Consider the following 12,705-nt stretch of genomic DNA (forward strand, 5'->3'; position numbering starts at 1 on the left):
ATAGAATAAATTCGATTGCTCAGGCGGGTCACGAGTGGCTGAGTTGGTTAGGCATCCGCCCCGGAATGGCGCGAAGGATGCGGGTTCGAGTCCCGCCTCGTGATCGAATTTTTTCTATTCTTTATAAATTTAAATTTATAATGTTTATGTAATCAATTTAATTCCCGGTTTTAGGAAGAGGACTATCGAAACTCGAAAGCAATTCTGTGAAACTAGTTACATTATATTGGATGACGATGTATTTCGCAGACATCTGAATCATATTTCTTGTGTAGTTGAGTAGAAATAAAAAAATGGCGGACTGCGAAAGTTTCATGTTCTAAAATAGCATCTCTTTAAAGTCAACCTACCTCAGTAACTCATTAGAATCAATTTTAAAAATAAAGCGCTATTTTTTTCTCATACAGAAATAAATAATAATCTCACCCATCAAAATGAAAGCCACAGCGATTATAAAGGTGAGCGCATATCCGCGCACCGGCTCGTTGTTGCTGCCGTAGCCTTTCGCGAAGATTTCCAAATACGGGTAGAGTTTGTCTTGACATAGCGCCTGAAATAAATTACACATAATAAGGATGTGTTATTTATTTGAAACTCTCGTCAAGCAAAGAAAAATATAAATTTATGATAAATCATATACAGGGTTACTTGTAAAACACCGGCAACCTCGCAGGACAAGATAGCTAACATCAAAAGTAACAACATTTATTCTACGTCTTTTGGCATAACGCAATAAATTATTTTTAAACGATTTTTTAAGCTTTAATTGTACTCTCCTAAAATTTGTAAGTCTATGTTCTATTCATTATCGGATGGACGACGCGACGCCCCCTTCCCCCTCTCGTTCGCTTCTTGTTTACGTAATTTTTGTGATGCGCGTAGAGTTTATAATATTCAAACGGAAAATTAAATTAATATTTATTTTTGTATGAAAATAAAATCTAACAAATTATCAAAATTCGTAGAACAAATGTTGTTACTTATGATGTTAGCTATCTTGTCCCGCGAGGTTGCTGGTGTTTTACAAGTAACCCTGTATACTATAAACGATGTACTCGTAGGTACCCATAAACGATTATCTAAAAGGTTTATTAAAGAAGAATAAGAATAAGTTACTCATGATTGAGTAAAAAAAAACACCGTGATTTTTTATGTTAATTATTTCACTCTTTGGTCCATTTGAATATAAGCTATAATATTTTATCAAAGATATTAAATTATATCCCAAATAAAAGTAAAATCATCTTCATAACATTGTAAATAATAATGTTCTTTCTGTATTTGTACTTTCTTAAGTGTGTGCAATAAAGTATAAAATAAATAAATAAATACCTGAAAAACTTTAGGCGCGGAGACGAGCGAAGCGAGCGCGGAAGAAAGCGTGGCGGCGAAGCACCCGCCGTAGATCAGCGGACCCCACGCTGATACTAGCCTGATTACCTGCAATTTTAAAATGTATTTAATTATCAAGTTAAACTATGATTAGATAACTGGTAAAATATAACTATATAATTAAAAAATTGGTTGTTTGTAAAGTAGGTTTACGATCGAGATGTTTACGTGATAACGTCTTATGATGAGATGAGACGCTCTCTCTCTCGTGATATCTGCGATCGCGCTCGTGAGGTTTTGGTGTGACACAAGTTTCTGAACATGTCACCCGACTAAAACGATTTTAAAAACGTTATCACGTCAAAATATTTAACTTAGATTGTTTTAAGTTAAACGATGTGAATACCGTCCACATACAGTGGACGGTATTCACATCGTTATTAAGTTGCAGACCGTACCCACATTTACAAAACATTGACTATGCCAGTCTGCATACAGCCTGTGCAGTGTGCATATAACACATCGTGAAGTTTAATATCTCCAAAGGCATACAAAATACTCTTGCTAATCATCACTTTGCCGACTAATAAAAAAAAATCCCCAACCCACTAAAAAATATTTTTTTCTTCCTTACTGACGTTACTCACATCATTACCTACTTACCACCTAAAAATAAAAACTACTATAAAACTTGTTCCTTCTCTGCTGACGCTACTCACACTTTTCCTTGCCACCTAATATAAAAAATTCTAGAAAAAACAAAAAAAAAATTTCTTATCTGCTGAAGCTACTCACATCATTACTATGCTGCAGCCCGTACGCGCACGCGCCCGCACACGTCTTTACGATATTTTTAACTAATATTTTCATGCTGACGCTGCTCACAGTTACCTACTTACCACCCAAAAAAAAGACGTGTGGCACTCGGGGACTGCCGCGGTAAAGCTATTGCATGCTATGCCTTCAAGCCACACCTCCGCCCGTCGGAGTGGGGAGCGTGAGGTTTTTTCGTTACGGAATTTCCCGATTCGGTCCCCGCGCTCAAGGCCCGCGATAGAAGCTATGCAATAGCTTTCTTCTATAAAACTCATGTTTTCTGCTGTCGCTACTCACATCGTTGCTATGCTGCAGACCGTACGCACACGAGCCCGCACACGTGGCGTTCCCCACCACCCCGCTCGCGTCGCGCACCACGCACCAGCCCGCCACCACCGCTATCCCCACGTACGATATCGTGGTCAGCAGTATGGCCAGCAGTGTTCCCTTGGGTATCGACTTTTGTGGGTCCTGAAAGGAGAAATGTAGTTTTATTTGATATCTATACTAATATTATAAAGAGGAAAGGTTTGTAATTATGTATGTATGTATGGTTTACACGCATAAACTACTGGGACGATGTCAAAAATTCTTTCTGCATCTTCACTGAGCAACATAGGCTAGGTTTTATCCCGGAAATACCACGGGAACGGGAACTATGCGGGATTTTCTTTGAAAACGTGGGCGAGGCCGCAGGCGGAAAGCTAGTGTATAATATAGAATAAAAAAGAGCGTGTGTGCCGAGGACACGTGTCAAAGTAAAACTTCTTTGGCAAAATTCAAAGATGCCGAAATCATCATCTTACTCCATGATGTGATAGTATTGCCATGACGCGGCATTGAAATTTTACTCCCAACGCGCCTAGAGAAGTTTCACTTCAAAAGTAAAGAATTGAATTTCGGGATAGTAGTGTGTATAATAATTAATTGATTAAAAAACCATGGAAATATTGCATGGAAAGTTAAACTTTTAGTGTCTTATTTATGTAACTAATAATTTACATTGTTTTCAGGTTTATTATATAAGTAGAAAAGTAGTTTGGATTTAAAACAAACAATGTTTGAAAGTAAAATTATTAAATTACATTTCAAATATGTTGAAAAATACCTAAAGTAAGCAAACAACACAGACAACATAATAATAACAATAGTATACAGTAATTGAACAAGTGTTTATGAAAATACGGTATGCTTATTATATCAAGTGGAAACAAAAATAATGTAAAACTTTAATAAGTAAATGGAACAATAGAACGATACGAGTTTAAAAAAAAAATATTTTATTTTGTTTTTACATTATATAAATATTTATGACAAAATAAAATGATTTCAAAGTACCTTCAAATCACCAGAAATGTTAGCTCCCGCGAGTATCCCAGTGGCCGCCGGGAAGAATATTGAAAATACTGAGAAGAAATTGTGTTCCACTCCCTCAAAGTATCGGTAATCTGGTCCTAAGTTCTCTTGGAAGACCGTCACTGAAAAAGGAGAGAAAATATAGTGCCAATAATTAACAATAGAATATTGTACACGGTATGTGTTTTTAGAACATTTATGAAAAATTACAACAAATAAAATAAAACATATGAAACTGGTTAAAAATTCATTTACACAACTAATTTAGTATAAAATATTATTTAAAAACATTTACCAGATGTCGTTTTAAATAATAAAGAATTCGGTATTCAGAAAAATAATGCGATCGATACGCTCGACCTTATACACGTTTAATCAATCTCTATTGCTACATAAAGATTACCTGGCCATTAAACCGCTCACACAAAAAGCAAGAGTGGCAAACACAATTAAAAATAGGTTCTTTTTTTATTATTGTGGTCTTTTTTATACTCACTATTAAACCCTACGAATCCCTGCGCGATCTCATCATCGCTGGTCGGTCCTATAATGGCTCCTATACAAAAATCTGCAATCGCCGCTAACAGTATGAACAATAGCACTATTTGAGCTTTCGCCTCCCACTCTAGTCCTACTATCACTATACCAGTTAGGAGGACTATTGTTATACAGCCATAGATTGCTTGGTCCTGTAAAAATAATATATGTACTTTTAATTATGTCACTTTTTAATTAACTAGATTTCCGCCCGCGGCTTCGCCCACGTATGCAAAGGAAAACCCGCATAGTTCCCGTTCCCGTGGGATTTCCGGGATAAAAACTATCCTATGTGTTAATCCAAGTTACCCTCTATATGTGTGCTAAATTTCATTGTAATCGGTTCAGTAGTTTTTACGTGAAAGAGTAACAAACATCCATACAAACATTCGCCTTTATAATAGTAGTAGGAATGTAAATAAGATCATGATGTTTTAACGTATTTGGAGGACAGACGGAAGACAATATATAAGTTAAGTGTAAGTTTGTATGACTGCTTAACTTTTTTATTTTTGAAGTTAATTTCAAACCACATCCGAATAAAAAATGTTTAATTTTGTTAAACAAAATATATAAAAGCATCATTTCTGTTCAAGTCTTTCATACAATGGTACAAATAAGCAAGATACAATACAAGTAAAATTTCCAACTTAAAATTTTATTAAAAAAATATTTAAACTTATTTCGCTGATATTTATCGAAAAATTATATTGGATAAATAATTAAAAAAAAAAAAATAAAAATAAAAAAGTGTTCTCTCCGGCGGGGAATCGAACCCCGGTCTCCCGCGTGACAGGCGGGGATACTGACCACTATACTACCGAAGACTTGTGAGGAACTGCGAAATTATCAAATATATTCGACTACGGTAAAGAATTAATTTTATAATATGGTAAAGAATTGATTTACACACTAAAGTTTTAACTAAATACGCAATATAAATATAAATGGAATGCAAAATACTATTGCTCAATTAACAAAAATATTTTATTATAAGTATTTTTGAAGTGAAAACTTCTTTAGCGCCGTTGGGTATAATAAAATCTTAAACTCGCGTCAGGACACGTGACCTGATCGAAAAAGGGTAAGACGGATTTTTTTTAGCTCTTATAAGTTATATTCCATGCGTAAGACGGATACCATTCCAAAATATAAAACATAGAACGTTAATAATCAAGATTTCACTTCTGCCGGCACTCCCGGAGTGCAACCCGTCTTTTTTTTCTATTTTCAACATTTTTAATCTTTTTTTATTACTCACCCAGCTCTTGCTGACCATATAAGCTGATTCTGGAATAAGTGTTATAAGCGATTCCCCAAATCCGACCACATACATAGCGCACGCTACCGCGTTCGCCATAGAGAATATTAGTCCTATGGAACCGCCAAACTCAGGCCCGAGCGATCGGGATATCATGTAGTAGGTACCGCCTGAAAATAAAAAAAAAATGTTTTTTTTTTAAATTAAAAAATAATTAAAAAGGTACAGAACATGTATACGGGTGTTATGTTTTTTTTTAAAGAGCGTGTGTACCGATCACACGTGTCAGAAGTGAAACTTCTTTGGCAAGATTCAAAGATACGGAATTCGTCGCCTTACTCCATGACGTGACGGTATTGCCATGACGCGACCTTGAATTTTTTCTCTCAACGCAAAGTGTACATACACAGTTGGTGTGTTACATTTTTTTTAATATACTTAGTTTCAAATATGATCTGCCCTTTTCTTATATTGGCACGTGTATGGTACTTACTGTAACTATGACAAATTTGGGTAAATATACAGCTGTTGATGAAACCTTATAAAAGGACTTTGTAAAGGAAATGAAACTTGAAGGGAATGAAGCAACTTTGGTCGTGCGTACCCATTGTGCTCAATTATTTCGTCATGTTTTTTTACGTTACTTGAGGTTGAAACAAAAAATAAAGAAATTTTTATTTTTTTTTCTAAACGAAGCCTTCGGTTATCCTACATTAAAAAATATGGGACATTCTGAAGAACTGTTTTAAAGTGTTTATAATTTATGTAGATTTGAAAAATAATTTAAATTTTAAATCTAGCAATATCAAATTTGTTACATAATAATTATTAATAACTTACCTCCTTTTATGACTCCATTAGTACTAATAGCAGACATAGATAACGCTGTTATCGTAGTCACTACAGATGTCGTCAATATAAGAAGAATTGCTTGACCTGTGAAAGAAATATACTTATAAATAAATTTTTCACAAAACTACAAATTAAAACAGGTTCTAAAACTACACAAAATACTTTTAATTATGTATGACACATTAACCTTCATTATTTTTTGCATGAGTTCAATGAAACGAACACATGAATTACCAATGAATTAGCTATTTGTTATCAGTTATCACATTTTGTTATTTCATTCAAACGCCCAGACTATCCTTCATGTCGTTTCTATACAGGGTTACTGGTAATTAGACCGGATCCTTTTAAGAGGTGGTAGGGGAGGTTATTTGCAACAATTAGACTGTATATTGTTATATCCGGAAATGGCGCATTTTTGACATATAATTTTTTTAATATTTTTTTAAGAAAATCCAGTTTCACTACTTTAAAATTAAATAAAAAAAAAAATTATGAATCGATTTTAATTTTCTTTACAGTTTTAGAGAAACCTTGTTATACCTCTTAATAATAAATAATAATAGCGTACTAATGTGGATCCATCTAGAAACTAGAGGCGGTTTCATATTATTTTTTTAATAATTTTCGGAACTTGGTTTACAAAAACATTTATTTTCTCCAAAAAAACGCTGACAAATTTAGTCTGCGTTTTACTTAAAAAACATCTACAATTCTTCAGCTATCCAACGACGTAAAAAAATTGGCACTTTGTTGCACAGTTGCAGAAATAATGCGATAACAAAAGATTCAGGTAGAGACATTCCGAGAAAGGGTTATCTTTGTTGAATGCGCCGTTTCGCTCTCGCTTTTGTTTGTTGAACGAGCAATGAGAACCCAGTTTGCTCAGGCGCATCGTACTGTTCAGACGCTCTTTTCAACCCTCTATTACGATAAAACTTCGACCTTGATAACCTCAACAAACATGCCAGAGGTCTCCGGATCTAGCTCAAACATGTGAATTATCTGTTCCTCTTCCTCTGACTGGTAAACACGAGGTCTTCCAGCATCGCTTTGCCGTCTTTGAACTTGACCAGTTTCTCGTAGTCGCCGGTACACTCCCTCATACACACTCTTATGGGGTAAACGGCGCTGTGGAAATCGAGACTGATATTCCGTTCGAGCATGAGTAGCGACGCCATTGGCAAAACCATAGCAAAATAGTATGTCTGCATACTCTTCGTTTGTGAATTCTCGAAGACGAGGTAGATGGTCGTGGGGCTCCGCAGCCATGATCAGGTAGTACAAGCCAAGTCTTCGGGTAAGCAGTCAATCACAAAGTCCAGTTCACAAGCCAAGTCACAGAAAAAAGAAATCACACAAGTCCAATAACGTTATCAAGGTCGAAGTTTTATCGTAATAGAGGGTAGAAAAGAGCGTCTGAACAGTACGATGCGCCTGAGCAAACTGGGTTCTCATTGCTCGTTCAACAAACAAAAGCGAGAGTGAAACGGTGCATTCAACAAAGATAACCCTTTCTCGGAATGTCTCTACCTGAATCTTTTGTTATCGCATTATTTCTGCAACTGTGCAACAAAGTGCCAATTTTTTTACGTCGTTGGATAGCTGAAGAATTGTAGATGTTTTTTAAGTAAAACGCAGACTAAATTTGTCAGCGTTTTTTTGGAGAAAATAAATGTTTTTGTAAACCAAGTTCCGAAAATTATTAAAAAAAAAATATGAAACCGCCTCTAGTTTCTAGATGGATCCACATTAGTACGCTATTATTATTTATTATTAAGAGGTATAACAAGGTTTCTCTAAAACTGTAAAGAAAATTAAAATCGATTCATAATTTTTTTCTTAAATTTAATTTTAAAGTAGTGAAACTGGATTTTCTTAAAAAAATATTTAAAAAATTATATCTCAAAAATGAGCCATTTCCGGATATAACAATATACAGTCTAATTGTTGCAAATAACCTCCCCTACCACCTCTTAAAAGGATCCGGTCTAATTACCAGTAACCCTGTATAACGTTATATGATGTTTAAAATTCTTCCTTTTTGGAAATTATTTTTTATTTACTATCATAAGTATGTACACCTAGATTATATTCTCAAAAAAAAATAATCTTTCCCCTCACCTTAGAAATTTTCTTTTTCTTCTATCACTTTTGAATAGAATAGAATCCTCCTTTATGGTTTCCACCTATCTACCTTTATCGTTTCCACCCCCTTAGTTTCAACATCAACCGCAAAAGTCTTAAAACTACATAATTCAATATTTACTTCTAGAATCTAGCACAACAAAAACTTACCGATCCCCGCCTGTCCCACGACCCAAGACAGCCGCAGAAACAGCATCACCCCCCATATATTGAGCAGGCATCTCATCAGCACGCCCTTGATCCATCCAAACTTGACGTTGGGCGACGGCGGCGCCATCACACCCATGTCCTTCTCCAGGGTCTGGCCTGGCTGGAAATATACAGCCGTCAACAAGGGCTTGCCAAAGATACTATACATGGTGTCCCAAAAAGTAGTGATATAGGTACTGAAGCTGAGAGGTAGAGGACCTAGCGGGCTATCCAAATATATGGATGAATTAACCCGGAAATACACCCTGTATAAGGAGTACCAGTTCAACATTTCTTTACAAAGGAACTATTATGAGGTTAAAAAATGTCGTTAATGGTGAAATGTTATTAAGGTATTGTTTTAATATTGAAAAAGTTCGTTAAAATTATTGGAATTGAATGGAAACGGGACATTTGTCCCATCATCATCTGCCCATTATGTTCCCACTGCTGAGACACGGGCCTCCCGTAAGGAAACAGACCGTAATCCACAAATGCTGGCCTAATGCGAGTTGGCAGAAGGGCCATTTGTTCCGCTTCCATGCAATTATTTTATTTATTTTGGAGAAATAACATAAATATAATAAGTGTTACTTTGTAAATTACGCGATGTTACGTTAATTATACATGAAAAACAATCCGAATCCAAGTCTGACCATTTTATTATAAAATATAAATTATAATACCTACCTACACAATCGTCATACTATTTTTATATCCACATTATCAACTTAAGTAGTACATCCTTTTTTAACGTCTTTAATCTTTATTTAGTCTTCTCTTATTACGTACATCTTATTCAAGCTATTTTTAAAATACTTGCAAGAGATAGGAAGTAGCCTATAAACCAGCTCAGTATCTCTGCACTTGGCCAATTTAATGTCTGACTTTCAATCTTCTTTAAAAGCTAACACATATTTTATTTACAGCTCTTCAGTTCTAAAAATATGTTTAACGAGCATATTTTTTACTGTAAGAATTTTGAGCTTATTAATATCCACCATCCAAATCGATATAGTCAATTTTAGCCGAAGATGCAGATTTACAAAGAAATAGCGTTCATTTTCAATTCATCCAATTTTATGCAGTTCTCTGCGGATCAATATCGAAACCGCATTAACTAGATTACAACAGATCCAATTAATTATTATTATTTATTTCTTCGCAGTGATTACTGCAAGTATCGCATACCTATGTCGAATAAAACGAATTCTAACTAGATACATTAACGAGAAACAATTCTTGGAATCGATGCATTTTTCTCAAGTCCCGCATGTGATATCATCTATTAAAAATGTCTGAACACTTCAAATTCATAGAGAATAATGCACGCATTAGAATGATAATTTGATTGAGCCTGACACGTATAGAGTGGACAGATATCTAGGAGGATTTTAGGATAATAATTATTTAATTAAGGATTTATGACTCCAGTATACTCTGACTCACAAGTCACAAATCATAGAGCCATGGCCATAAAAATGCTAATATGCATTAATTGCCTCATCAAGGAATGCACTTCAAACTAAAGGGCGACCTGTGACCAGGTTAATTATAAAAATTGACTTAGATCTACTGCAGTAGGACGATACTGCGCAATAATTTGCTCATCAGATTTTCTCTAATTGAGAGGTAAACTTGAACTGTGGGGCTTCTTTTTCTGCACTTCGCGAGTATCCGTTTGCAGAAACGGATTGAGGTAATTGAAACTAATAAAAGAATTAGTAAACTGTCCGGTTAGTTTGTTCACTTGGTTGACTGACTGATTTATCACAGTCACGGACACGATTTCAGAAAACTCCAGAAGCATTGAATCTGTAAAGACTCCTTCCAAAAGAAAATCATTCATATATCTTTTCGAAAAAGTTTTACTATTCATCGTGGCCAGCGGCCAGCCATTATATCTTTAGTATCTAAAACATAAATCCTATACTGAAAAAGTATAGGCCTAACAATCTATGCGACTCTTTTCTACCTACATCTACTGACTGTACTATTGCAGATTATACCAGTTACTACAGTGCTACCGTAAGCGTACCTGCAATTGTGCCTAATTGACGATCATCGATTAATTACGACATTGATATAACAAGACGTCGACTGAAGCTCGGTTAACCTTAGTCGTTGAATTGACCGCTACACAACTAGGGCAATGTCTAATTGGGCGATGGAAATGTGATCATGATTTCATATTAACTCGATTAATAACTTAATTGACACTTGATGCGGGCGTTCAATTATAGATATGAATTATTTTTCCTAAAATATTCAATAGATAGACGAATACGATAGATAGGTTCTTTGGATATGGACTGTTTAGGTACATGTGACGAGAAATCTGAAATCTTCGACCATCAAAATTCGGTAAAGGATGACAAAATGAAGTTAAAATAAAAAACAAACGCACACTATTTAAATTACGAACATTTGTAACATTATTAACAAATTAATTACATAAGCAATTAATTCTAAAATAAAATACCCCAAGACGCAAGCACACGCGTAACTACCCTTCACCTTGACTTCCGATAACCCAGTTAGCGAAGCCGCACATTACCTAAACAATCTTATCGCTCCGGTGCATATAATTGAATCATTGTAATGCTGGAAATTTATTGGATTAATCAAATTATACACGTGACTTGCTCGTACTGGCAACCGGATTTTAACTACCTTTCGTAGGCTATGTTTCTGACATTCTTATTAGAGGTTGTGGACTTGTGGTAATAGCAGGCTGTGTAGGCTTGTGCTAAATTAGTCACGGATTGTAATATCTTAAACATTACTATTTATTTATAGAGGCGGTTGTACTAGCAAATATTATTTAGGCTTGCGCAAAATTTGGAGACGGATTTTCTTAAACTATTCATAACTAGCTTCCGCCCGCGACTCCGTCCGCGCGGATGTCGGTCTTCGCGTGGATGGTTTATTTCTCCATTTTGAGTAACTCTGACAATGACATCTTATAAATATCTATTGGACCCAAATACGGCTAGGCCTATAAATAATACGCAACGTGTGTTCGCGGTTCTACAGAACAACGTCTATGGATAAAACTGAAAAATTAAGATTAATTTTTTCTGCGTATTTTTTCAGGATAAAAAGTATCCTATTTTACGCCCAGGATAATAAGGTATAATTATACCAAGTTTCATCGAAATCGAACCGGTAGTTTTCACGTGATGCCTTCACATACTGACAGACAGACAGACAGACAGACAAACAGACAGACAGACAGACAAAAATTTTTTTAATCACATATTTGGGTTTGGTATCGATCCAGTAACACCCCCTGGTATTTATTTTTTCAATATTTTCAATGTACAGAATTGACCCTTCTACAGATTTATTATATGTATAGATAATTTACATGTGTAGTTAGATTAAATAATATTGCGAAATAGCATTTCTTTCTTCTACTTCTATTCCTTCATAAAAAATCGTGACGTTCCGAAATTGGAAGAGCCCACTAGTAAACTTAATATATAACTTTAACGTACTAAGTATTCTTATCAAATTCAAATTTAAATTTGCTAATATTGCAAATAGACTACAAACAGTTCCTAACAATCTATGACAATATTAGTGTATCTGAGATTACGATAGCACAGATAATAGCATTAAAACTAGAACAACTGTAAAGTATATTTGTTATTTCAAACACTGAGCATACAAAGTGAAACAAATTGTTTAAATTCTAGTAATGGTCTATAATTAACTGTACAATATACAGCCTTGTAAAGTGTACATAAAGGCATTTTCACGGTATTTTTACGCATACCATATTTCCTACGATTGTCGCCAAGATTTTCAATAATAGAAATTATTATTATACCTATTCACATATTAAAGCCGATGCATAATTATTCTTATATCGAACTGAACATACTGAATTACATTTTTCGTAAGTTAAACAGAAAACAAGTCTGTAAAACCTACCAACGCTAAATAATCCATTAGTGCTGATTTACACAGGGTCAGTAGACAAGTCAGTCGAAATTCGCCGAATTTCGGCGCCGCGACTGACTTTAAACTGTTTACATAGACTTCAAGCCTCTGTACTGACTTCTTTAAACTGTTTACATAGACTTCAAGCCTCTGTACTGACTTCAAATCTGTTTACACAGGGTTTTTTTTCGGGTCAGCACTGATTTGCCTCGAATTTGTAGTCAGTTACTGACCCTGTGTAAATCAGCACTTATCCTCAATGAAAA

The 12,705-nt window shown here is 34.9% G+C and overlaps 1 protein-coding gene and 1 non-coding gene across 5 annotated transcripts in view; both read right to left on the minus strand.

Annotated features, from left to right (window-relative positions):
• Window positions 1–12,705, minus strand: part of LOC123698395 (solute carrier family 12 member 2) — a 37,971-nt gene that overhangs the window by 11,275 nt on the left and 13,991 nt on the right. For 3 of the 4 annotated variants that reach the window (XM_045645005.1, XM_045645004.1, XM_045645003.1), the window contains exons 4-11: window positions 8,453–8,612; window positions 6,143–6,238; window positions 5,303–5,472; window positions 4,001–4,193; window positions 3,487–3,626; window positions 2,446–2,619; window positions 1,333–1,440; window positions 427–550 (exon numbers count right to left, since the gene is read on the minus strand). In XM_045645005.1, the coding sequence (XP_045500961.1) occupies window positions 427–550; window positions 1,333–1,440; window positions 2,446–2,619; window positions 3,487–3,626; window positions 4,001–4,193; window positions 5,303–5,472; window positions 6,143–6,238; window positions 8,453–8,612 (1,165 nt within the window). The remainder of the gene's footprint in view (window positions 1–426; window positions 551–1,332; window positions 1,441–2,445; window positions 2,620–3,486; window positions 3,627–4,000; window positions 4,194–5,302; window positions 5,473–6,142; window positions 6,239–8,452; window positions 8,613–12,705) is intronic. The other variant, XM_045645006.1, reaches the window with a different exon arrangement.
• On the minus strand, window positions 4,797–4,868 carry Trnad-guc. Its single transcript has one exon. It is a non-coding gene; the product is annotated as a tRNA-Asp (tRNA).

Source organism: Colias croceus, chromosome 16, assembly GCF_905220415.1.
Source record: "Colias croceus chromosome 16, ilColCroc2.1".
In the NCBI taxonomy this organism is placed as follows: domain Eukaryota; kingdom Metazoa; phylum Arthropoda; class Insecta; order Lepidoptera; family Pieridae; genus Colias; species Colias croceus.